Source organism: Mesoplodon mirus (genome assembly GCF_964341445.2).
Source record: "Mesoplodon mirus genome assembly, chromosome: 4".
Classification (NCBI taxonomy): Eukaryota; Metazoa; Chordata; class Mammalia; order Artiodactyla; family Ziphiidae; genus Mesoplodon; species Mesoplodon mirus.
In genome coordinates this window covers 114,376,536-114,402,785 of record NC_138979.1, presented here as the reverse complement: position 1 = coordinate 114,402,785, position 26,250 = coordinate 114,376,536, and the positions used below count along the sequence as shown (strand labels likewise).

Here is a 26,250-nt window from a genome sequence, read left to right as displayed (position 1 = left end):
TCTCAGTTTTCACTGCCCCCCCGCCCCCTCCCTCGCAGCGGGGCTGCCGTAGAGCCCCCGACGCCCCTCAGCCTCGGGAGCACCGCTCTCCGGCGCGGCAGCCGGGTGGGGAGGCTTGGCCCCTAAACTCGTTCGTCCAGCCCGACCGCCTCGGCGGCTTCTCCCTGCCCTCGGGGCCGCCCTGAGCGGCCCGGAGAGGCGTCGAGCGCAGCCTCAGCTCCCGCCTCCTCGCCCGCCCTGGCACTGGAAGGGAGCTTTGGGCCCGTGCGGATCCGGGGTGCCCCCTCGGCCTAGGACAGGCAGCTCCGGGGGCCTGGTCCACCCGGCAGCCCCCGGGAGGCCGCGGGGACGGGGCAGAGCGCGCGCCCTTGGATGAGGTCCCGCAGCGACGCCCCGGCCCGCCCCGCTCCTCCTCCTGCCCTGCCAAGCTGCCTCCCATTTGGGGAGTTTCGTGGGTTTTCTTTCTCCTCCTCCAACCTCTGCGGAGGCCACGACTCAGGCGCCGCAGCAGGGGGCCGCCTCCATGGTGCGGGGCAGCCGCTGCTGAAGTCAGCGAAACCGAGCCTGGCCTGGAGCTGGCCGCGCGGAAGGCCAAGGCCATGGCCATAGCCACGTCGGTGAGTCCACCAGAGAGAGGAGGCTGCCGGGCAGAGACGTCCACAGCCTGTCCTGCACTGCTGTCACTTTTATTTCTGCCTTCTCTTTGTCTCGCTCCTTGGCCCCTTGCTTCTTCGGAAGACTGTGTCCCCCTTCTGGCACTTTTGTTTCCCTTTCCCCCTCTCACTCCTCATCCGTAGCTCCTGCTGGATCTGGCCTCCCCCTTTTCTCCTCCTCCTCCTCCCCATTCTCCCCTTTTTCTTTCCAGAGGCTGCTCCTGGAAGGAGGGGAGGGGGCAAGCCTGAGTCCTATCTGCTTCTTTATGGGCGGGAACAGATGGCCACTGGAGGTTGGCAGGGGCTTGTGACTGGGAGGCTAGTAAAAGGTTGGGAGAGGGCTGAAAGAACGGAGGTGGCTCCAGGGAAATAGGAGAGGGCAAAGGGCCCAAGGGGGCCCTTCTCTAGAGGAGGGATGGCAGAAAGGTGGGAAATAAAGTAAAAGAGGGAGATCGGGCAGGGAGCAAGAGAAAATAGAGGGAGGAGGGGAGGTGATGTCAGCCAGCCTCTGGCCACTTTCCTAGGACTGGGGACAAAGGGAGGAGACAGCTGGCATGATGGGCCAGTGGGAGGAGGCCTCCCAGTGAGCGTGTGGCCCACGGCCACCCCCCTTTAAGACAGCCACTCCCTCACAAATCAGCTGGGCCCCTGAGGAGGGGGTAGAGCTGGGGTGGCCACACCCATCATCAATCAGTCTATCAGGGACTCTGGCCTGGGTTCCCGCAATTGCAAGGCCCAGAGGTTTGGTCCCATTGGACAGAATTCAAACCTGACACAGGGAGGAACTCTTCACAGCCCCGCCCCTGCTTTCTGTCCTCTACTGCTTGTAGTCTGAATCCAAGCAACTCTGTCCCCTTTCCACCCTTCCCTAGGCCTTAGGATTCCCAGGGAAAACGAGGCTGCCACCTGCTTTCTGGCCCCCTCTGAATGGGCATCCTGCGAAGGAGGATTGTGAGGCTGGGAAAAGAAGCATGGCTTCTGACATCCACCCACACCCCTCGAGGATGAGTTAGATTTTCATTCCTTCTCAGACCAAACACCTCTCAGCTCCTCAATCTATACGATGGCAAGCAGACCCTAGTTCGGAGCCAGAAGAAGGGGAGGTCCTGAACATAGTGGGGTACTCTGTCATAAAGATGCCTTCTCAGGAGCCAAGTGGTCAGCTGGTCAGCTTTGTAGTCCCAGGAGGTAGATCTTTCTTTTGCCTGGGGGAGCGAGGGGTGTTGGTATTTATTCTTATGAAACTCACAGGATCCTAATAACAGCTAATATTTATTGAGTATTTACTGGCCCTAAGCTGGCCCTGAGCTTTGTCTGGGTTTGTCCTGATTCTTTGATGCAGTATCTCACCCAGTCCTCACAACAACCCTGTGAGGCTAGTACTGTTATTAGCTGAAAGTGGATATTCAGCTATGGATATGGAATTCTATAAAGGAGGAAACTGAAGCTTGGAGAGGTTAAACAAACTGCCCAAAGTCACCCAGCTCGAAAGTGGCAGAGCCAGGACTCAAACTCACATCTGTCTGCCTCAGAAACCATGCTTTTAACCCCCTGGCTAGATCCAAAACACCAATTTCTAATTTACAGTTAGAAAGAAAAAGGCCAATCTAACCAGGAATTTGTGTCATCTGGCTAGCGTATTGGCTTTCTGTGGGACAACATCCTTTAGAAGCCAAAATATAATCAGAAAAGGGTTTGATAATTTGGAATCAGGCAAGAGAAGTCAGCTTATTGTTAAAATCACCCAGCCATAAAGGGCTGGACAACCTCTCCACCTGAGGGAAACACCGGCCACGAGGAACATGCACTCATGCTGGCTGAGCCAGCTATCCTTCCCCCAGGGCCTGGTGGCCAAATGCAGCCTGCCAGAGATCTTGAGCTTGAGATGTTTCACTGAGTTAGTCAGCCCACATGGATTACCTGTTCAGTAATGCCTAACTACCTGCTTTCCACCACTGCCTGGGATCCTGCCAGCAGGCTCGGGTCACTCAGGAAACATAACTGAAGTGGAATATATTTTGACATTGTGGGTGACTTAAGCTTGATTCTACCAAATAACTTGGTGGAACCAGAGCCCAGTGAAGAGAGACTAGCAAAGGGAACTTGGGCATCATGAAGACTTCCTATGAACTTGAGTCATGTTTGAGCCACGGGTCCTCTTTTTGTTTTGTTTTTTAAGTCTTTTTGTTGTTGTTATCTTTTTATTTTGTTTTTAAATTTTTATTATTTAATTCTGGTTGTTTGTTTGCTTGTTGCGGTATGCGGGCCTCTCACTGTTGTGGCCTCTCCCGTTGTGGAGCACAGGCTCCAGACACGCAGGCTCAGAGGCCATGGCTCACGGGCCCAGCCGCTCCACGGCATGTGGGATCTTCCCGGACCGGGGCACGAACCCGTGTCCCCTGCATCGGCAGGCGGACTCTCAACCACTGCACCACCAGGGAAGCCCTATTTAATTGTTTTATTTTTGGCTGTCTTGGGTCTTCATTGCTGTGCACAGGCTTTCTCTAGTTGCAGCAAGCGGGGACTACTTTTGGTTGCGGTGAGCGGGCTACTTATTACAGTGGCTTCTCTTGTTGTGGAGTGTGGGCTCTAGGCGTGTGGGCTTCAGTAGTTGCAGCACGCAGTAGTTGTGGCCCACGGGCTTAGTTGCTCCGCGTCATGTGGGATCTTCGCAGACCAGGGCTGGCACCCGTGTCCCCTGCGTTGGCAGGCGGATTCTTAACTACTGCGCCACCAGGGAAGTCCCTTTTTTTTTTTTAAATTGAAGTATAGTTGATTTACAATGTTGTGTTACTGCTGTACGGCAAAGTGATTCAGTTATGCATATATATGTACATTCTTATTTATATTCTTTTCCACTATGGTTTATCATAGGATATTGAATATAGTTCTCTGTGCTATACTGTAGGACCCTGTTGTTTCTCCCTTCTATATATAATAGCTCACATCTGCTAACCCCAGCCTCCCACTCCATCCCTCCCCCAGTCCCTTCCCCCTTGGCAACCACCAGTACGTTCTCTATGTCCATGATTCTGTTTCTGTTTCATAGATAGGTTCATTTGTGCCATACTTTAGATTCCACATATAAGTGATATCATATGGTGTTTGTCTTTCTCTTTCTGACTTACTTCACTTAGTATGATAATCTCTAGTTGCATCCATGTTGGTGCAAATGGCATTATTTCATTCTTTTTTATGGGTGAGTAATATTCCATTGTATGTATGTACCACATCTTCTTTATCCATTCATCTGTCAACGGACATTTATGTTGTTTCCATGTCTTGGCTGTCGTGAATAGTGCTGCTGTGAACTTAGGGGTGTGCGTTTCTTTCTGAATTATAGTTTTGTCTGGATATATGTCATGGGCCCTCTTGACTTAACTACTGTTACTAATATAAGAAGAAAAAAGTGGATCCTTTTTGGGGGGTGTGTGCGCTGCACGGCTTGTGGGATCTCAGTTCTGTGACCAGGAATTGAACCTGGCCACGGCAGTGAAAGCCTGGAATTCTAACCACTAGGCCACCAGGGAACTCCCCAAAAGTAGATCCTCAGGCTTGTGGTTGTGAAGAGGCAGCAGAGGAGTGAGTGAGAGGCTTTTGGAATCCCACAGCCTGGAGTTCAAATCATGCCGCACCAGCTGTATGTCGTTGGGCAAAGTACCAACCTCTCTGTTCCAATTTCCTTTCCAAATGGGGATAATGATGGCTCCTCCCTCATCAGGTTGTTGTGAGGATTAAATGAGATGAGATGATCAGTGCAAACGCTCGCTCAGTGTCTGGCTATATAATTTGCACTTGATGTCTGTGGCTTACCTGAGCCTGTAGCTCTCCAAGGAAAAAGCTTAGATGTCCCCACCAGACAGGACTGGAAACAGGCTGATAAATGTTTGCTCTTGGTTGGTCCACCAGCCCCCTTGCCTACACACACACACATACACACACACACACAAACACACACGAGCGTAAACACTTTTCTCCATGATAACCTCAGCCTCTGCTGGTAGAACCTTACTTCCTCAGACTGAGAACAAAACAATTGCTTTGGTTTCTGTTTTCTTCCTTATTATGCCGAGGCTCTGTCTGGGCTGGGCTTCTGCCACTCGTTCTCAGAATGCGGGGTCTCTGCCGCTGCTTAATCTAACCTGCTTATAGGGGATGCTGACTGGGAAACAGGGAAGGTAAAGGAGATTCTATGGGAGACCTTTTCAGTACTTCCTCACGTAATTCATTCAACATATGTTCATGAGAGACTGATTCCAGGTTAGGCCTATTGCGGAGGCTAGGAATATAGAAATCCCTTTTCTCACAGGGCTGACAGTACAAGGGAAGAAATTGATTTTTTAAAGTAAATAGACAAATAGTATAAAGTACTGTGAAGGAAACAATGGGTGGAGACACAGAATGGGGTGGGGAGAAGAGTGAGAAGAAGACATTTCAGAAGAACTGAAGGATGAAAAAGGGCCAGTCAAATGAACAGTCAGGGGACAGGTAAAGGAACTGCAAAGGCCCTGAGGTGGGAAAGAGCTTGTCTAGATCAAGGAATAGAGAGGGAGAATGCAAGGGATAAAGCTGGAGACAGGCAGGGCCCAGTCAGGAAGAGCTGAGTCAGGAGGTCAGATTTTTAGCTTGAGGGAAGTGGGGAGCTCTGTGTTTTGAGCAGGGGGTGACATGACCTGATATGTGTGTGAAGACCCCTCTCCCTACTCCCACCTCACCCACCAGGCCCAGCTGGCCCGGGCACTGTACGACAACACCGCCGAGTCCCCCCAGGAACTGTCCTTCCGCCGAGGGGACGTTCTACGGGTGCTGCAGAGGGAAGGCGCTGGTGGGCTGGACGGCTGGTGCCTCTGCTCCCTGCATGGCCAGCAGGGCATTGTGCCTGCCAACAGAGTGAAGCTCCTTCCCAATGGCCCAACACCCAAGCCTGGCCTCTCCCAGGTGCCGCCAGCCCAGCCTGGCTCGCCACATCCAGCCCCAGAGCACGGCAATGAGGACCAGGAGGTGAGAGCTGGAGCCCCCCAAAACCCCAGGCCAGGACATGCCATCCGCCGGTGCCTGCACGTGGAGGAGGGAGAGCCCTGAGACGGCAGCTCTGCACCGGCTCTGCTCTGCTAATCCTGTTGGCCAACCCTTTCTGGGCTCTTTCCCCACTGGTACAGGGAGGGTGTTGGAAGATGTCTAAGCTCCTCCCGGGCACACATTATCTGATCCCCTGGTCCCCACACCACCTGACCCACCTGCCTGTGTTCATCCCCCAGGTGTATGTGGTGCCACCCCCAGCTCGGCCCTGTCCTACCTCGGGACCTCTGGCTGGACCCTGTCCGCCCTCCCCTGACCCCATCTACAAGGTCCCCAGAGGCAGTGGGACCCAACAGGCTGCCCCTGGAGATGCCCTGGAGGTGAGGGGCTAGAGGTTTGTGTGTATGTTGGGCAGGGAACAGACGGCTCTCAGGGGTGGGGGTTAGCGGAATGGGGGCCCACTGCTGAGACTGAGGGTAACCAACTGCTTCCTCTCCAGGTCTATGACGTACCCCCCACTGCCCTCCGAGTTCCCTCTAATGGCCCCTATGACTCCCCGGCCTCCTTCTCCCGCCCTCTGGCTTGGGTTGTCCCCCAGTCCCCTGGAGAAGATGAAGCTCCCTATGATGTGCCTCTGGCCCCGAAGCCACAGTCAGACCTGGAGCCAGATCTGGACTGGGAGGGGGGCCGGGAGCCAGGGCCCCCCCTCTATGCTGCCCCCTCCAACCTGAAACGAGCATCCGCCCTGCTCAATCTGTACGAAGCACCGGAAGAACTGCTGGCAGACGGGGAAAGCGGGGGCACTGACGAGGGCATCTACGACGTCCCCCTGCTGGGGCCGGAGACACCCCCTTCTCCAGAGCCCCTGGCAGCCTCAGCTTCCAATGACCTGGACGCCCTGGCCCTGCTTCTGGCCAGAAGCCCCACACCCGCACACAGGCCCCGCTTGCCCTCAGCTGAAAGCCTGTCCCGCCGCCCTCTGCCAGCACTGCCTGTCCCAGAGGCCCCCAGCCCTTCCCCGGCCCCCTCTCCTGCTCCAGGCCGGAAGGGCAGCATCCAGGACCGGCCTCTGCCCCCGCCCCCACCCCGCCTGCCGGGCTACGGGTGCCCCAAGGTCGAGGGGGATCCAGAGATCGGGGAGGTGGAGGACCATCAAGAAGGACACCACAATGAGTATGAGGGCATCCCGATGGCCGAGGAGTATGACTATGTCCACCTGAAGGTGAGCTCGCCTCCAGCCAGCCCCACCAGAAATGGCTCCAGGAGAGCCGGGGGTGCGGAGAGGAGCAAGGAGGCCTGAGGCCCCAGATGCAGACCCTGGCTTCCTCCCTTCCCTTCATCCCCATCCATGGCCCTGTACCCTATGGCCTGGGCCCCAGTACTTGGCCACATCACTTGTATCGGTGCCACATTCCTCCCCCTAAACCCAGCCTGGGGTCCCTGAGACCTCTGACCTGCCACCAGAGCTCTCCCGGACCTAGAGTCAAGGGGTTGCAGATCTGATGGCAGGAGAGACCTTCGGGAGCACGTGGGAGTGGGGAGGTGTAGGAAGGCCATGGAGGCTAGACCTCAGCCTGCTCCCCCACCCCTGCACTGAGACCCTCTCCCCCCAACTGCAGGGCATGGATAAAGCTCAGGGAGCCAGGCCCCGGGATAAGGCCTCCCCAGGGGATCCTGAACTGCTGGAGAGGGGGCCACCAGAGCAGCAGGTAACCCCACGGGGGTGGTGCTAGAGAAGGGGCACTGGGGGAGGAGGAGCAGGAACTTGGAAGAAGGGCTGTTCTCAACTCGAGCATCAAGGGAAATCGATTTAGGATGGGGGTAAGAGTTCAGTGAAACAGGACGGTTGGAGTAGAGAGGAGTTAGAATTCAGGAAGGAGCTGGAACTTAGAAAAGGACATCAGGGATTCGGAAAGAGAGGAAAGAATGTGCTGGAGAAGAGTCAGAAAACCGAGCAGTCAAGGGAGCAGGAGAGTTGCCGGGCCGGGTGACTTCTGAGGCCCCTCCCAACTGTGAATTCCTGGGTTCCTAAGAGACCCGGCTCCTAATCCATGCTCCACCACTAAGAAGCCGGGGGCTCTGAAGCCGCCAGTTAATCTCTCTGGGCCTCGGGAAAGTGAGATGGTCTCCTCGACCTGATCTAGAATGGTCCTAATCACAGTAGCTACCATTTGTCAGGTTTGTACCAAGTGCCAGACCCTATGCTCAGCACATCGCGCACGTCAGCACTGATCACAGCCGTAGTTAGCACTCACATAGTGCTTACAGTGTGCAATTCTCTGTTCTCAGCCCTTTCTGTATATCGTATCAGCTAATCTTCACTGCAGCCTTAGGAGGCAGAGACGAGAGCTGCACTATCCAGTCTGGTAGCCACCAGCCACATGCGGCTTCCGATCCCCTCCAAATGTGACCGGTCCAAACTGAAATGTACTGTAAATATAAAGTGCACACCAGATTTTGCAGACTTAGTATGAAAAACAATCTCAATAATTTTCATATTGATTACAGTGTTGAAATTACAACATTTTTAATATATGGAGTTAGAAAATATGTACCAATTTCTTTGTACTTTTCTTAATGTGGCTCCTAGAAAATATGAAATTACATGGGTGGTTCGCCTTACGTTTACACTGGACAGTGCAGTCCTAGGCTCCCCATTTTAGAGACAAGGAAACAATGAAGTTGAGAGACTTGATTTTGAGGTTGTTTGTATCCAGATTTATCTGACATCAATTCTGGGCACCTTCCTGCCACTCGCTATGAGAATCTAAATTGTCTGATGGGCAGAGGTACGATCTAAAGGAATTGAGCTCAGGGAGAAAGGAAGGAATGAGGAACAAAGGGAGGGAAGGAGAAAGGAAATGAGAACAAAAGCGGCAGTGATGAGAGCAATCCCACTGACCACTCTTCTCGGCCCGCAGGAGGCCCCGTCCCCAGGGGAGCCACTGGTTCTTCCCGCCGGAGATCTACAGCTCCTGCACTTCTACGCCGGGCAGTGCCAGGGCCACTACTCAACACTGCAGGCAGCCGTGGCAGCCCTGATGTCCAGCACCCGGGCCAACCAGCCCCCGCGCCTCTTCGTGCCCCACGGCAAGCAGGTGCTGGTGGCCGCTCACCGCCTGGTGTTTGTTGGGGACACCCTGGGCCGCCTGGCAGCCTCCACCCCTCTGCGAGCACAGGTCGGAGCTGCAGGCACGGCGCTGGGCCAGGCATTGCGGGCCACGGTGCTGGCCGTCAAGGGGGCCGCCATGGGCTACCCATCTGGCCCAGCGGCCCAAGAGATGGTGCAGTGTGTGGCGGAGCTGGCAGGGCGGGCCCTGCAATTTACCACCCTGCTCACCAGCCTGGCCCCCTGAGCCCCTTGGCCCTGCTCTGCCCTCGCCTGCCTGCCAGAGCCCCCTCCAGGCCTTGGGCAGCTGGAGGGTTCTGTTTTAGGGACTAGGAGAGGTGGAGGCATCTCTCCCCCTCCCCCCGCCCCAGTCATCTCAGCCTCTCACAGAGGCACCTCCTCCCCTACCCCGCAGCTTTTTGTACGAGCCATTTTGTATAAATTATTTATATTTAATGTTATTCCCTGCTTTGTCAGGGGCAGGCGCCAGGCCCTCCAGGGCAAGGAGGAACTGGACCTTCCTCCTCCCTCAGCCTGACGCAGAGGTTCTTGGGCACCACGTGGCTGCCTGCCTCTGGGATTTCAGCCCCACAGAGGTTCAGGTAGCTGAAACCTGAATCATTTTCAGGTTCTGGGGGAAGGGGCCACCCGGAGCCCCTTTCCTGTCCTGTGTCTTGGCTCTAAAACATCAGTGCCTCACTGTTAGCTGAGAGTGAGGGCAGGACGTTGGCCACCCAGAATGGGAAGGCCTGGGAGAGGCCAGAGGGCTCCTCCCCACAGGAGGCAGGAGAGATGGGCCTTGGGCGCTGGTGCATCTCAATAAACCAGGCTGTCTGGTTCCCTGACTCTGCTTCTTGGGAGCCTGGGGAGTGGGCCTGGCATCCTTGGCCAAAATGATGAGACGCACGCTGTGGGCAGGCTGCCTTTAGGGTTTTGGGGAAAATTTTGCTGTTTCTTCAACAACTATTCATCTGGCAGGTTCTCCGCTCCCATGTGATGTGCCAGGCGCAGTTCTGAAGGTACATCATGGGGGTGGGCTGGATATAAACAAGTCAGCTAAAAGAAGTAAGTAAAGAAAGAAACCTGCCACAAAGTTGACAGTTGCTGGTAATGGAAATAAACAGGGTGATATGCCAGACTAACTAGATGAGGGGAGAGGCCATTGGAGACTTTAGACAGAACTGCTGGGGAGGTGAGGTGGTATCTGTGCTGAGACTCGGAGGATGAGAGAACCAAAAAGAGTCTGCAACACGGCATACCAGGAAGGCAGGCCCTGATTTGTGACCAAGGCCTCTCCTCCAAGACCAATGTCAAGTGATGTCATTAGAGAGGTGCACATGTGGAGAGGGTGGCCACAAGAGAGCCTTCATGATGCCATGCTGAAGAGGTCACCCCAGTTGTCCTCAGCTTTGTGCCATAGGACAGCTCTGGCCAACTGGAGAGCGCTGCTGGCCTGGGCACCCTCTCCCTTCAGTTAACCCAAGAAGGTCTAGCCCCTTAAACTCCCCTTTCCAGGCTTCCTGACTGTCCTTCTGGACACACCATTTTTTAGAGGAGCTGAGGGGCCAGTGAATTTAATGCGTTGGAAGTCCATAGTCCACAGAGCTTTGGTGAAATTAATGGGCCATGGCTTAGATAGGGGATCACTCCAGCCATTTACCACAAGGGAAGTAGTCCAAGCCACAGATCCATTGCTTCAGTTCTGCTTTCCCAAGATGCTTCTCTGGCACAGTGACTGGATTGGAGGCACCCCAAAATTCAATCACAGTCTTAGTCTCTTGGCCCCTTTCCCCATGCATTTGCCTCCTCCATTTTGGGTTCTTTGTTCTCATTTCACTCTCAAAAGGAAACTCATTTTCAGATTCTGAGGCCACCAAAATTTACCCCAGGTGTTGAAGACTTGTAACAGTGGCCATCCTCCATCACCTTCCAGAAAGAATTTCAAGAGATCAGCCTGGAATTAGAGTCAGAGGTCTCAGTGCAAGTGTCCATGTACCTATATGTCTGCAGGTAAATCCCCTCGGTCCCTCCAAGTCCTGGTTTCATCTTTAATATGAGGATGAGCATAATGATCTCACAGGCTTGTTGTGAGGTCCTAACAAGATAATGCATGTAAACAGCCCAGCACCGCAGAAAGTTAAAGGGATTATAATTCCAGGACAGACACAAGGACACAAACAAACCCCCAAGGAATGTTGGCTGTGACAGCACCAAAAGTAAACCCCGAAGAGACGCCAAAATGAGTTGTGGGGGGGGAAGTGGTGTGAGGCTGCTTAGTGCCTTAGAAGAGTTTCCCACGTCACGTTTGGAAAATTTCTGAACAGAGGAGACAGATCAGAAGTGTGGTTCAGTGGAGACAAGAGGGAATGGATTTCCTGGCTGAGACTGATAGGACATGCCTTTTCAGCCCTTACCTGGAATTAGAGAATAAAGTACCTCTTAGATATCAAATCTCTTAGAGAAGTGTATCTCACACTTTAATGTACATACACCTAGGGATCTGGTTAAGATGCAGATTATGACTCAAAGGGCTGCGATTCTGCACTTCTAACAAGCTCCCAGGTTATACAGCTGCTGGTAGTCTGTAAATCACACTCTGAGTAGCACTTCAAGGAGTTAGGGAAAGCTTCTCTGAGGCAAATATGCTTAAGCTGACAGCTGAAGGATGAGGAGAACTTGACTAAGGGGGAGGAGAAGCCTTCTAGGTGTAAAGACCAGCTCAATGCAAGGGATCCGTGGCACCAGAAAACCTGAAAGAATGTCAGTGTGACTGGAGCGCAGAGAGTTTGGGGAGAGATGTGAGGTGGAGCTGCAGAGAGCATAGGATCACATTTGAGGTGTCTAGAAAATTAGTATTTACCTTGACAGTGAGAAGACATTGAAGGCTGTTAAGTAGGAAAGGGACATGAACAGATACGCTTTTTTTTTTTGGCTACGTGGGGTCTTTGTTGCTGCGCGCAGGCTTTCTCTAGTTGCAGCGAGCAGGGGGTACTCTTCGTTGTGGTGCGCAGGCTTCTCCTTGCAGTGGCTTCTCTTGTTGCGGAGCACGGGCTGTAGGCGCACAGGCTTCAGTAGTTGTGGCACGTGGGCTCAGTAGTTGTGGCTCACGGGCTCTAGAGCAAGGCTCAGTAGTTGTGGCACACGGGCTTAGTTGCTCCGGCATGTGGGATCTTCCTGGACCCGGGATCGAACCCATGTCCCCTGCATTGGGAGGCAGATTCTTAACCACTGCGCCACCAGGGAAGTCCCAGATCTGCATTTTGAAAAGATCACTCTGTCTGCACTATGAACAACAGATGGGGAAGAGGGATGGAAACAAAGCAGATGCAGAACACTGGTTAAGAACTGAGGCTAAGTCTGTACAACAGGTAGCTTGACTAGTGGTGGTAGAGTTGGAGAGAAGCAGAATATCTGAGAACTATATAGGAAGTAAAATGGACAGGGTTTTGTAAAGGATCTGACATGGGGGTAAGGACGAGGGCGCTCCAAGGGCTGTCAACTGAGCATCTGGCCACAATTGGATGATGAGGGTGCCATTCAGTGAGGAAAGAAGCACTAGAAGACAACCAGGGTGGTGGGGGGTTGGGGGGAAACATGAGTTTGGTCTTGGATGTATTGAGTTTGAGATCCCTGTGAGTCATCCAGGGTAAGAGGTCAAATAAGAGGTGGCTTCATGGGTCTGGGGCTCAGAAGAGAGGTGGGAACTGGAAATGTAGATCTGGGGATCAGGTTTGTATTGGCTCGTATTGTTTATACTGGGGGTGATAGAAGCCGTGGGCAGAGGTGAGATCCCGAGGTGGAAAGAACAGTGTGAGATGAGAGGAGGACCTGGAACCAAGCCTCTGAAGATCGCAGACACTGAATGATGGCAAGGAGGAGGAGGATAAGCCTGCAGTAGAGAAAAGAGGAGCAAGAGAAAGAAAACCAGGAGAGTGTGGGACTTAGCAGCCAAGGAAAAAAGTGGTTAGAGGAAGGGGTGGCCAACAGTGCCAAATGCTGTTGAGAAATGATGGAGACTCAGCCAGGGAGGGGGTGGTGAAACCAGACAAGTGGTCTTGTAGAGGACTAAGGCCAAGGCTGAGTACAGTGCCCAGCCCAGTCCACCACATGCATGCCCTGTATCATCATTTCCAGTATACCCGTCTGTCTCCTCAGTAAGCTACTCCAAGGTCGGTCTTGTCCATCCTGTTATCCCCAAAGCCCAGCACAAGGCCAGAACATAGCAGACACTTAATAAATTTTACTGATGAATGAGTGGATGGATGGATGGGTGGGTGGGTAGGTGGATGGATGGGTAGATGAGAAGGAAGAATTGGAAGCAAAGGAGGAATTGCTGGCATCTGCCTGGGATCTACTATCCTTCAGGGTCTTTGTTTCCCCCCCCCCCTTTATACCGCAATGGCCCGCAGACCCAGGGAACGGAGACAGAGCCCCATCCTCTCCCTCCGCTGGGCCCTGGCCCCCCTTCCTCTCTCTGACGAAGAGTCTGGACCGAAGGTTCTGCTGACGTGGGAAGGGGAGGAGAGTCTGGAGGAAGGGGAGGGGAAAGCAGCGCAGAGATCGCAGAGACGAAGGAGGCGCCCGCGGCTGCAGAGCTGCAGAGCAGGGTCTCTCCGGCTTCTGTGTCCGGGCACCGGGCGCGCCACTGGGCCAGAGGGCAGTGCATCCTTTCGGTGCGGGCCGCCAGGGCCCCTGCGGTCGGCAAGCTGGCTCCCCGGGTGGCCACCGGGACCCCCGAGCCCAATGGCGGGGGCGGCAGCAAAATCGACAGCACTGTAGAGATCACCCCCAGCCCCAACGGAGTAAGTGCCCGCGCCCTGGGGGCTACGCCATCATCTCCCCGCACCCCCGCCAAGCGCCCGGCATTTTCCTCCCGCGCCCCCTCCTCCGCCGCCCGCCTTCCTCCCGCTGGCTCCCGGCCTCTTCCCTTACTCTGCGGTTTTCTCCGCTTCACCCTTCTCCTGCCACCACCCCACACACCCCTTACCTCACCCCTACACACACAGCAGGTCGGGACCCTCGGAGATGCGGTGCCCACGGAGCAGCTGCAGGGTGAGCGGGAGCGCGAACGCGAGCGGGAGGGGGAGGGCGACGCGGGTGGCGACGGGATGGGCAGCAGCCTGTCGCTGGCCGTGCCCCCCGGCCCCCTCAGCTTCGAGGCGCTGCTCGCCCAGGTGGGGGCGCTGGGCGGCGGCCAGCAGCTGCAGCTCGGCCTCTGCTGCCTGCCCGTGCTCTTTGTGGCGCTGGGCATGGCCTCGGACCCCATCTTCACGCTGGCGCCCCCGCTGCATTGCCACTACGGGGCCTTCGCCCCCAACGCCTCTGGCTGGGAGCAGCCCCCCAACGCCAGCGGCGTCAGCGTCGCCAGCGCCGCCCTAGCAGCCAGCGCCGCCAGCCGCATCGCCACCAGTACGGACCCCTCGTGCAGTGGCTTCGCCCCGCCGGACTTCAACCACTGCCTCAAGGACTGGGACTATAACGGCCTCCCCGTGCTCACCACCAACGCCATCGGCCAGGTGAGGCAGCCTGGTGGGCCGCGGGTTTGGGGGCGGGCCGAGAGCGACCAGCGAGGGGCCTCACACCCGCTCCGTCCCTCTCACGTCTCTAGTGGGATCTGGTGTGTGACCTGGGCTGGCAGGTGATCCTGGAGCAGATCCTCTTCATCTTGGGCTTTGCCTCTGGCTACCTGTTCCTGGGCTACCCGGCAGACAGGTGAGAGCTGGGCGAGTAGAGAGGAGGGGGTGCTAGGGAGGCTGGCCCAGGCAGCTTGCCTTGGCAAGAGGCTGAAGGGGACTCGGTGGACTCTGCAGTGTTCTCTGGATTTCTTCTGTTCAATGATATGCAGCCTCACCCCTGTCTCAGCTTCACTCCCCATCAAGAAATACTCCTTCCATACCTCTTCCACACAGGGAATAACTCTTCCTTCCTTGCCAACGCCTAGATCCATGGATCAATGGCCTCATCTCAAAAGACAATAGGCCCATCCCTACTGACCAAAACCCCTATATCCACAGATCGAAAGTCCTAACTTCTCCTCTATCATCCCTATCACCACCAAGCACCTCCCTCACCATCATCATGGATTGACAGACTCATCCTTGCTAACGGCCCTATCCACCTGGACTGTTAACTCCATCTCAAAGGCCTCATTCCTAAAGCTCATTATGTTAATTTCTAAATATCAACAGCTCCATTCACACTGACCAACAGCTCAACTCTATAAACAAATGACTACCCTCATGGGGGTCAATAGTTCAACCCCCATGGATCAGTGACCACAATAGCACCCCTCCCCCAGACTAACAGCCCCATCCTCATAGATCTTCAGTGCCCTCAGATCCTCTCAGATCAAAAGCCCCATTTCCAGGAATCAGTGGCCTCATCTCAAAGATCAACAACCCACCCCCACCAACCAATAGCTCTTCCCAGGGGTCAAAACTCCCATCTCCTCGGATCCTCGACACCATCACCACTGACCAGGTACTCCATCTCCACTGACCATCCCTGTGGATTATTAGACTCATCTCCACTGGTCTACAGTCTCATCCAAATGGATTTATAGTTCACCTCCCATGGATCAAAGGCAACCCAACATTGAATAATCCAGTTCCCTAAAATCAGTGCCTATCCTCACTGCCCAATAGTCACACACCCCTGTGGGCAAATGATCCTAAACCCATAGGCCAATAGCCCATCCTTATGCATCAGTGGCCTCATACCCACAGACCAGTAGCATCATTCCTGTGGAATAATAACCTCATCCTCAAAGATCAATAATTCAGTCTCCTAAATTCAGTAACCTTAGCCAATAAGCTTAGCCCCATGGAAAAATGGCTCCACCCTATTGGGTCAGTAGCTTCACTCTTAGGCTATCGGTGCCCCCTTCCCAATGACCAGTGACCCCAGTCTACATCCTCATAGATCAGTGGTCTTATCCCCCAAAATCAATAGCCTAGCCTTCAGTAGCCCTGTCCTCACTGACTTATAGTCAGTGACCATCATCATTGACCAATTGTCTCATCTCCTCTGGTCTGTGACCCCATCCTTACTGATTATTCCTATGAATTAATAGAGTCATCCCTACTGGCCAACTGCCGCATCTACATGGACTGAGATCCCTATCCCATGAATCAATAGCTCCATCCCTAAAGATCAAACGGTCCAATCTTCAAAGATTAGTGATAATCCCTGCTGATCAATGGCCCTATCCCATAGATTAAGAGCTCCATTCCCATGGATCAATGGCTCCATCTTCTGGTCAGTGGCCCCATGCCCACTGACCACCCCTATGGATTAGTAGACCCATGCCCCAACCCCACGGAAAAATGGCTTCATCCCCCAAAATCAATTACTCAGTCCCCTAAGATCAAGAGCTCCATTTTCACTGACCAATATTATCCCCATGGACAAGTGGCCAATGGCCTACCTCCATAGATCAATAGCTCCAACCCCATATATCAATGACCCCATCTCCTCTGACCAGTCTGAGCAAGACAAGCTCCATCCCCACTGACCAATAGCTCTATGCCCAAGGACCAATGGTTCCAAGTCCCCTAAGCAATATCCCATCGACTCTGATGGTTGGTCTCACTTCCATGAAGAAATGCCCTCATCTCTGACCAATAGCCCCATCCCAAGAGTCAATGGTCCTACCCCCACAGAACCATAGCCTCGCCCCAGTGCCCAGTAGCCAACCACGGTCCCCATCCTCTCCCATCTTCTCTAGCCTTACTCCAGGGCCTCATCCTCATACCTCCAGCTTTGAAGTGGGCAGCTGGGCCCCACCCAGCAACTCCTCCCCCAGGGAGTCTGGGTGATCAGAGGCTCTCCCTTACTCTCCAGGTTTGGCCGTCGTGGGATTGTGCTGCTGACCTTGGGACTGGTGGGCCCCTGTGGAGTGGGAGGGGCTGCTGCAGGCTCCTCCACAGGTGTCATGGCCCTCCGATTCCTCCTGGGCTTTCTGCTTGCCGGTGTTGACCTTGGGGTCTACCTGATGCGTGAGTGGCACCCCCCCAGAGCTCCTTCCCTAGGGACTCATGCCTGCCTGTCTGTATCCCCAGGCCATTCCCACTGCTCCCTAGGATCCCCTCAGTCCCTTCTTCAGCCCCAGATTTCAACTGTCCGGAATCTCAGCTGTCTTTCTGCCCAGGCCTTTGAAGGATCCAGGGGTCTTCCTTCTCTCCACACCCCTCTCCTCCCATGATCTTTAAGGCTTTCCTTGCTCTGGACTTCCTGCTGTCAGGGAATGAGCCTTATTTTAAAAATGAAATCCTGAGTAGCTGTATGACCTTGAACAAGGGTTAAATGTGAAAGTCAAATAAGAGGTCTGGTGTGAAAGGGCCCATAATTTGGGAATACTGAAAACCCACCAGGGACTCTGACCCTCGAGCCCTCCCAGGTTTGAGTGGGAGAGGAGAGAGAACTGAACATCTCTCCACTCTTTGCCTTAGAGGTTGGCCTGTGGGAGGCGATGGCTGCAGCCTCCACTCAGGGGCTGACCTTGCTCTCTGTCCTCCTCCCTCCCTCTCCCCTCTTCTCTCCCTCGCCTCCTTCCTCCCTGGCCTCTCCTCCCTGTCCCTGCTGTATCTCCAGGCCTGGAGCTGTGCGACCCAACCCAGAGGCTTCGGGTGGCCCTGGCAGGGGAGTTAGTGGGGGTAGGGGGGCACTTCCTGTTCCTGGGCCTGGCCCTTGTCTCTAAGGACTGGCGATTTCTGCAGCGAATGATCACCGCTCCCTGCATCCTCTTCCTGTTTTATGGGTCAGTATCACCCTCCACCTGTTGTCTGGCCGTTCCCATCTCTGCCTCCAACCTAGCTCTAGCCTGGAGACCCCTCCTCTTCTCCACTGCCCCTTGTCCAGGCCTGCTCCAGCCCCAGCCCCTCAGAGGTGGGAGTTTTCCGTCCCAGGGTCAGGATTCAGGAGGCCTCACAGTGTACCCCCCACCCCACCCCCAGCTGGCCTGGTCTGTTTCTGGAGTCCGCACGGTGGCTGATAGTGAAGCGACAGATTGAGGAGGCCCAGTCTGTGCTGAGGATACTGGCTGAGCGGAACCGGCCCCATGGGCAGATGCTGGGAGAGGAGGCCCAGGAGGCCCTGCAGGGTAAGAGACAGGGGTCCCTACAGGTGATACCTCAGTGTGCACACATGATGGTGCCCTCTGTTGTAGCTGTACCACCTTCTCCCAGGGTCCCTACCACCCATGTGGGAGGACCCTGGGTTCTCAGCTGTTCCTTCTAACAGATAGCTCCTCTCTCTCTCCCAAGACCTGGAGAACACCTGCCCTCTCCCTGCAACATCCTCCTTTTCCTTCGCTTCCCTCCTCAACTACCGCAACATCTGGAAAAATCTACTTATCCTGGGATTCACCAAGTGAGCCTGGGTGTCTGAGCCAAGGGCCAGGCCAATAGCTGGGATGGGGGCTGGCCGGGTGGGGAAAGCCTGAGGACCCCTCTAGAGGCCAGCCAGGGCTGTGAAAGGCTGCAGATGGAGATTCAGATGCCGTTCTTCGCCTCCCCACCCTGTCTCACAGCTTTATTGCCCACGCCATTCGCCACTGCTACCAGCCTGTGGGAGGAGGAGGGAGCCCATCAGACTTCTACCTGTGCTCCTTGCTGGCCAGCGGCACAGCTGCCCTGGCCTGCGTCTTCCTGGGAGTCACCGTGGACCGATTTGGCCGCCGGGGCATCCTGCTTCTCTCGATGACCCTCACTGGCATTGCGTCCCTGGTCCTGCTGGGCCTGTGGGATTGTGAGCATCCTCCCTTCCCCATGGTGTGGGCTCAGCAAAGGAACCCCAGCAGAGGTGCCTCAGACGGGCTCAGCCACTGCTTCTGGCACAGGCCTCCCAAAACCAGACCAGACCCTGCCCAGATCTTCCACAATTCTCCCCCTGGCTGCACAATCCTGTCTGTTCTCTCAAGCAATGAGTGAATGCCCAGACCCACCCAGCTAGGGATCAGAGGGGATGATGGCAGGGACTAGGCCAAGCATGATCTCCCCACCTCCGTTCACATGCTTCCTCTCTTGGTCCTCCAGATCTGAACGAGGCCGCCATCACCACCTTCTCTGTCCTTGGCCTCTTCTCCTCCCAAGCTGCTGGCATCCTCAGCACCCTCCTTGCTGCTGAAGTCATCCCTACCACTGTCCGGTGAGAGCAGGGGTGCTGCCAGGGGAGTCTCCAGGTCTCCAGCTGAGGACAGGGCCTGAGGGATGAAAAAGGGGAGGCTGCTGGAGAAGAGCTGGGGTGAGGCCCACAGCTACAGGCTCAGTGCCTTGTCCGTCTCTCCCAGGGGCCGAGGCCTGGGCCTGATCATGGCACTGGGGGCACTTGGCGGGCTGAGTGGCCCAGCCCAGCGCCTCCACATGGGCCATGGAGCTTTCCTGCAGCACGTGGTGCTGGCGGCCTGTGCTCTCCTCTGCATCCTCAGCATCATGCTTCTGCCGGAGACCAAACGCAAGCTCCTGCCTGAGGTGCTCCGGGATGGGGAGCTGTGCCGCCGGCCTTCCCTGCTGCGGCAGCCACCCCCTAACCGCTGTGACCACGTTCCACTGCTTGCCACCCCCAACCCTGCCCTCTGAGCGACCTTCGAGCACCCTGGCAGGAGGCTGGCCCATACAGAAAGGTGGCACAAGGCCCTGGCAAGGAGAGCGGGAGGACTGAATGAGGAAGGCAGGGCTGCCCTGAAGCCTCAGAGGCACCTCACGCCAGTCATCATGGAGAGCTCAGAGGGCTGCCCTCAACCCCATCTCCTCCTTGCTGCTTTGTGTTCACTTCCTTGGCAAGAGTCAGGGGACAGGGAGGGAGCTCCACACTGTATCCACCAGGCCTGGGCTCCATCCTATGCCCAAAGACATCCTCCCAGACCTCATTCTTTCTTGCTCTATCATTCTGTTTCAATAAAGACATTTTGAATAAATGAGCATATCATAGCCTGGACTTCCCTCCCTTCTGTTGTCCTTCTCACTGTCTGTTGGGGGAAGGTTTCTCTCAGTGGAACCCAAACCAGTAAAAATCTCCCTCCCCCTCCCTGCACCTGCCCCCTCTTCTCACTCCCCCACCATGTTAACTTACAGACAACTACCACCACCCCTTACTCACTGCTTGCTATTCTGCTAGGACTAGGCTATGCACTTTACAAACTTCGTTTAATCATTTAATCCTTACAACATTGCAAGGTAGGTGTTTGGATCAATTAAAGTTTCTTGTTTTTGCAAGCAATAATAACTGACTGACTCTAATGAACTTAAACACAAAGGCAATTTATTAAAGGGATCTGGTGGGGCAGGTTGTGGTGCGGAGCTCACAGAGTAGAAGGAAAAGCAGAGCTAGTCATAAAAGGCCAGGAGCCAGAAAAGACAAGAGAGCAAGTGATTCGCTAGCTTGTGTATCACAGCACCCCACCCCTATTACTGACAACTGGGGAGGGGAAAGCAGTACCTGAGTGCTGATGGCAGAAGTAGGACTGGAGTTGTGCAGGTAAACACAATGGATGCCCACGACAGTATTCTTCTTCTTTTACAGATGACGAAACTGACACTCAGAAATTCAGTAACTTGCCCAAGGTTACAAAGTTAACGAGTGACAGCTGGGATAAAACTGGATCCTGGAGCTGGAGCTCTCTAGGGATGCACACTGTGGCCAGCTTCCCAACTCCTTCCAATCTTTGCGTGCTACCCTTGGAAGTGAGGAGTGAGTCTCTAGGCCCCTCTGGGAGGGGGCTGTAGGAGACTAGGCCTTCCACCTCAGTGCCAGGGCCTGCCTTTGACTAGCCCTGGCCTGGCTTTGGGCAAGTCTCTTAACCTCCAGCTTCCTTCAAGGGTTGCTCTGAGGATTAAACAAGATAGTACATTGTAAGTGCCTCTTAAATTATCCCACTAGATGGTAAGCCCCTTGAGGACAGGAACTTCGTCTTACTCAACTCTGAAACACCAACATGTGACCCACGATAGGTGTTCAAAAAGTTGTATTTGTTAATTCTTTAAACAAATGTTTCATGTGCCGGATTTACAGACCAGTTCCATCCTGGATGTTGAGGGCATGGGCCATCCTTCAAGGAGCTTAAAATCCATCTAACACTGGGAATATTAATGAGGAGGAAGAGAGACCAGTGGTTTGGAGCATCGAAAGGCTGCCTCCTGAAGGAGGTGAGACTCAGAGAGGCAGAAAGACCTTAGGCAAGGGCCCAGGAGACAGGTACATAGCTCTCAATTCAAAGGACATAGGGAGAGCAAAGGCCTGGAGGTAGGAAAGGGTGAGGAGGTCCTGGAGAGAGGAATTCTTAGGAAAAGCAGATCTTGAGGCCAGCCTCTTCCAGAGAAGGGGGGCCCTGTTACCCAGAGATCCCTGCAACACCAGTGTTCCTATCCTTCCCCTCTGCCAGTCCATGCCCCAGGCCCAAAGCTCTAGGAACTAAGCCATGCTTCTGGGCTCTCAATAGTAATCACTGGAGAACTCATAAGAACCCTTCTCATTTAATTTTCACAGCCCCCTGTAATAGGTATTAGTAGTTTTATCCTATCTAACTACTGAGGAAATGGAAATGAGAGAAATGGAAGGAACTGCCATGAGGAGGCAGAGCGAGGACTTAAATCCAGGCCTTCTGGCGGCTCTTTTTATTCCACCATAGTTCCCTCACAGTTAGAGATTCTGCATCACACATTCTGTAGAACAGGGTCTGTGTGGTCCAAACTGACTCCAATGTTGACTTTTTAACTTTGGGTTGCCAATGATAACACTCACTGAGAGATCATACTCATTGCTGTCTCCAGAGTTTCTGTAAGAACCAACAGGATGGTAGATAAGTACTTTTTGGAAGAGCCCAGGTAAAGCTAAGAAGTTACTTACATGCTAATGACACTGTCCAAAGCACACTGTGAGGAATGGTGTCAAAGAGGCATTTCAAAGAACCCATTCTCTGCATACCGCTGGAAAAAGGTCCAGGGCAAGAAAATAAAAACACTCAGGAAGCTACAGCAACTCCTGTAGGAGGGTAGGTGAAAGACAGCAAGTCTCTCTGACTTCAACCAAAGAGGTAAAGGCAAAGAGAATGATAGCATACAAGAAGCATCAAGGAAGCACAAAGATACAGTCCCTCATCCCCAAGCAATTCCTGGTCTAGGTGGACAGGACCAATGTGTGTAGCTACAACTGGCATCCTGTCAGTTGCTCTAAAATTCACCAACCACATGATCTCACTGGATCGTCATCAATAACCCCATGAAAAATGGTTATTATTTCTTAGGCTTTTTACAGATGGGGAGACTGAGGTTTGGAGAGGTAACTTTTGAGGTGACTGGTAATTAGAGTAGCCAGATCTTGAGAACTGAGAGCTTGCAATCTTCTTACCACATACCAGATAGAAAATAATTCTAAACACCATGAAAGAAAGTATTACTTATCCTGTAATATTAAGCTTAGAAGGTACCCCAGGAACTTGGAGATCATTTACGGGCAAACAAGGAAATGACTACTTTCCTTGGAGAGGTTGTACTGACAAAGCATGAACAGTTCTTAGAAATGTTTTAGTTGGATTCACAGGTAAAAGCCATAATGGATTATTGAGGAGAAAATTAAAAGGATATACGGGGTACATTTCTAACCTAAAAAAGTTACATGAGGGGTTTCCGTGGTGGCGCAGTGGTTGAGAGTCTGCCTGCCGATGCAGGGGACACGGGTTCGTGCCCCAGTCCAGGAAGATCCCACATGCCGTGGACAGCTAGGCCCGTGAGCCCTGGCCGCTGAGCCTGCGCGTCCGGAGCCTGTGCTCCGCAACGGGAGAGGCCACAACAGTGAGAGGCCCACGTACCGCAAAAAAAAAAAAAAAAAAAAAAAAAAAAAGTTACATGAAGTGATATGAAAGCCACTCCCATTCCTCATTCAGTCAACCTAGCCTGGCTACCGTGCAACCGATTTTTACTGATTATCCACTACTGTCTTGTGCTGCCTCAGGTCTGGGGCAGGGGGGCATGGTCCTTGCCTGCAAGAGTTCAGAACACTGGGAGATAAATAATTACAGTCCTATATAGAAAATGCAGAAAAATATAAAAAGTGCTGTAGCAGCTCTAAGGAGGACAGGATATACTCTATTGGAGGCAGTCAAGGAAAGATTCTCAGATATTTGGATTGGACCTTACAGGGTAAGTCTTGAGTTTGCCAGGGACAGAAAGGAAGAAGAAACAGTGCAAAGCCTAGAGACACGACAGAACATGGTATACATGGAGAAGAGCAGTGTTTACCTTAAACATCCATGGAATAAAAGGCAGCTATGAAAACCCACAGCTAACATCATATTTATCAGTGAAAGTCTGAAAGCTTTACCCCCAAGATCAGGAACAAGACAAAGATGTCTGCACTCATCACTTCTATTCTACATTGTACTGGAGGTTCTAGCCAGGGAAATGAGGCAAGAAAATGAAATACAGGCATACCTCAGAGATACTGTGGGCTCAGTTCCAGACCACTGCAACAAAGCAAGTTACACAAATTTTTTGGTTTCCCAGTTCATATAAAAGTTATGTTTACACTGTACTGTAGTCTATTAAGTGTGCAATAGCATTATATCTATAAAAGACAATGTACATACTCTAATTTAAAAATACTTTATTGCTACAAAATGCTAACCATCATCTTAGCCTTCAGTGAGTCATAAACTTTTTGTTGGTTTGGGGTTTGAAATATTGTGAGAATTACCGAAATGTGACACAGAGACATGAAGTGAGCAAATGCTGTTGGAAACTGGCTCCAAGAGTCTTATTCAATGCAGGGTTGCCACCAACCTTCAATTGTAAAAAATGTAATCTCTACCAAGTGCAATAAAGCAAAACCCAATACAATGAGATATGCCTGTAAAAAGCACCAAGAATGGAAAAGACAATGTAAAACTATATTTGCAGGTGAATGACCTTGTATACAGAGAATCCTAAAGAATCCACCAAAAAGCTATAAGAACTAAATAAACAAGTTCGGTAAGGTTACTTAACTTGTGATTGAATGTGGAGGATACAAGATCAATATACAAAATCAATTGTTTTTTTGTTTTTTGGCTGCACCACACAGCTTGCGGGATCTTAGTTCCCTGAGCAGGGATTGAACCGAGGCCCCTGGCAGTGAAACACCAAATCCTAACCACTGGACCACCAGGGAATTCCAAAAATCAGCTGTATTTTTAGACAACTGCAATGAACAATCTGAAAATGAAATTAAGAATTCCATTTAAAATATCAAAACCTCAAATACTTAGGAATAAATTTAATAAAAGAAGTGCAAGGGCTTCCCTGGTGGCGCAGTGGTTGAGAGTCCGCCTGCCGATGCAGGGGACACGGGTTCGTGCCCCTATCCCGGAGGATCCCACATGCCGCGCAGCAGCTGGGCCCGCGAGCCATGGCCGCGGAGCCTGTGTGTCCGGAGCCTGTGCTCTGCAACGGGAGAGGCCACAGCAGTGAGAGGCCCGCGTACAGCAAAAAAAAAAAAAAAAAAAAAAAAAAAAAAGAAGTGCAAGACCTGTACACTGAAAACTACAAAACATTGTTTAAAGAAATTAAAGATCTAGATAAATGGAAAGACATACTGTGTTCATAGATTTTGAAGATTTAATATTGTTAAGATGCAATCTTCTATAAACTGATCTACAGATTCAGTGTAATCCCTGTTAAAATCTTTGCCACCTTTTTTGCAGAAATTGACAAGCTGATTCTAAAATTCATATGGAAATGTCAAAGACCCAGAATAGCTAAGCAATCTTGGGGAAAAAGCAAAATTGGAAGACTCACACTTTCCACTTTCAAAACTTATTACAAAACTACAGTAATGAAAACTGTGCTACTGGCATAAGGATGGACACATAGATTGATGGAACAGAATTGAAAGTCCAGAAATAAACCTGTGGACTTACAGTCAATTGATTTTCAACAAGGGTGTTAAGACCATTCAATGGGGAAAGAATAGGCTTTTTAACAAATGGGGTTGGGACAAATGCATTATTTGCATGCAAAAGAATGAAGCTGGACCTCTACCTCACACCATACACAAAATTAATTCAAAATGGATCAAAGACTTAAATGTAAGAGCTAAAACTATAAAACTCTTAGGAAAAAACATAGGCATAAACCTTCGTGACTTTTGTGCTTCAAAGGACACTATCAAGAAAGTGAAAACCGGGACTTCCCTGGTGGTGCAGTGGTTAAGAATCCTCCTGCCAATACAGGGGACACAGTTTCAAGCCCTGGTCTGGGAAGATCCCACAGGCCACGGAGCAACTAAGCCTGTGCACCACAACTACTGAGCCTGCGCTCTAGAGCCCGCAAGCCACAGCTACTGAGCTCGCATGCCACAACTACTGAAATCTGTGTGCCTAGAGCCCATGCTCCACAAGAAGCCACCGCAATGAGAAGCCCGCTCGCTGCAACTAGAGAAAGCCTGCGTGCAGCAACGAAGGCCCAACTCAGCCAAAAATAAATAAATGAAAGTGAAAACCCACAAAATGGGAGAAAATATATTTGTAAATCATACATATCTGATAAAGGTCTAGTATTCAGAATATATCAAGAACTCTTGCAACTCAACAATAAAGACAAATAACCCAGTTAAAAAGTGGGCAAAGGATCTGCTAGACATTTCTTCAGAGAAGATATACAAAGGGCCAGTAAGCACATGAAAAGATATACCCAAGAGAAATGAAAAGGTATGGTCACACAGAAATTTGTACACAGATGTTTGTAGCACACTATTCCTAATAGTCAAAAAATGGGAATATCCCAAATATCCACCAACTGATGAATGGATAAACAAAATGTGGTATATCTATACAGTTGATCCTTGAACTTGGGGGTTAGGAGTGTCGACCCTCTATGCAGTTCAAAATCCTCAAAAACTTTACACTCTACCCTCCATGTCATAGTTCTGCATCCATGGGTTCAACCAACCATGGACCATGTAGCTCTATAGTACGTATTTACTGCAAAAAACCCACGTTTAAGTGGGCCCATGCAGTTCAGACCCATGTTGTTCAAGGGTCAACTGTACAATGAAATATTATTCAGCCATAAAAAGGAATGAAGTATTGATAAATGCTACAACATGGATGAATCTTGAAAACATATTAAATGAAAGAAGCCAGACAGAAAAGGCCACATATTGTACGATCCCATTTATATGAAATATCCAGAAAAGGTATACCCATAGATATAGAAAGTATCATTAGTAGTTGCTAGGGACTGCGATGGGGGGAAAATTGGGAATGTTTGTTAATGGGCACAGGGTTTCTATTTGCCATGATGAAAATGCTCTAAAATTAGGTAGTGGTGATGGTTACTATATATGTATGTACATATATATGTATAAATAATATGGTTACTATAAATATATCTACTAAATATCACTGAATTTTAAGTACACTTAAAAGGCAAATTTATGGTATGTGAATTATATCTAAAAAAAAAAATCCATAGAGCTTTTTGGTAGGATGCAAGTCAG

General features: G+C 52.0%; 2 protein-coding genes across 5 annotated transcripts; both read left to right on the top strand.

The window, feature by feature from the left end:
• Positions 1–372: 372 nt before the first annotated feature.
• Positions 373–10,816, top strand: EFS (embryonal Fyn-associated substrate; the record flags this gene model as incomplete). Its single annotated transcript, XM_082618146.1, is given in 10 exon segments — positions 373–417; positions 419–503; positions 506–553; positions 556–617; positions 5,376–5,654; positions 5,912–6,052; positions 6,172–6,894; positions 7,292–7,381; positions 8,594–9,800; positions 10,643–10,816. Coding segments are annotated over 9 exon segments (1,908 nt in total). The 3' UTR covers positions 9,029–9,800; positions 10,643–10,816.
• Positions 10,817–13,309: 2,493 nt separating this feature from the next.
• Positions 13,310–20,551, top strand: SLC22A17 (solute carrier family 22 member 17). 4 transcript variants are annotated; one of them, XM_082618148.1, is made up of 10 exons: positions 13,310–13,583; positions 13,791–14,297; positions 14,390–14,493; positions 16,624–16,778; positions 17,374–17,539; positions 17,736–17,881; positions 18,045–18,150; positions 18,311–18,528; positions 18,816–18,927; positions 19,070–19,960. In XM_082618148.1, exons 2-10 carry the CDS (start codon positions 13,890–13,892, stop codon positions 19,356–19,358), a joined length of 1,704 nt encoding a protein of 567 aa, XP_082474274.1. In that variant the 5' UTR covers positions 13,310–13,583; positions 13,791–13,889; the 3' UTR covers positions 19,359–19,960. The 4 variants fall into 4 exon arrangements, with proteins under 4 accessions (XP_082474274.1, XP_082474273.1, XP_082474275.1 ...); XM_082618147.1 differs by having other exon boundaries at positions 13,788–14,297; XM_082618149.1 differs by lacking the exon at positions 19,070–19,960 and adding an exon at positions 20,302–20,551 and having other exon boundaries at positions 13,448–13,583; positions 13,788–14,297.
• Positions 20,552–26,250: the final 5,699 nt, after the last annotated feature.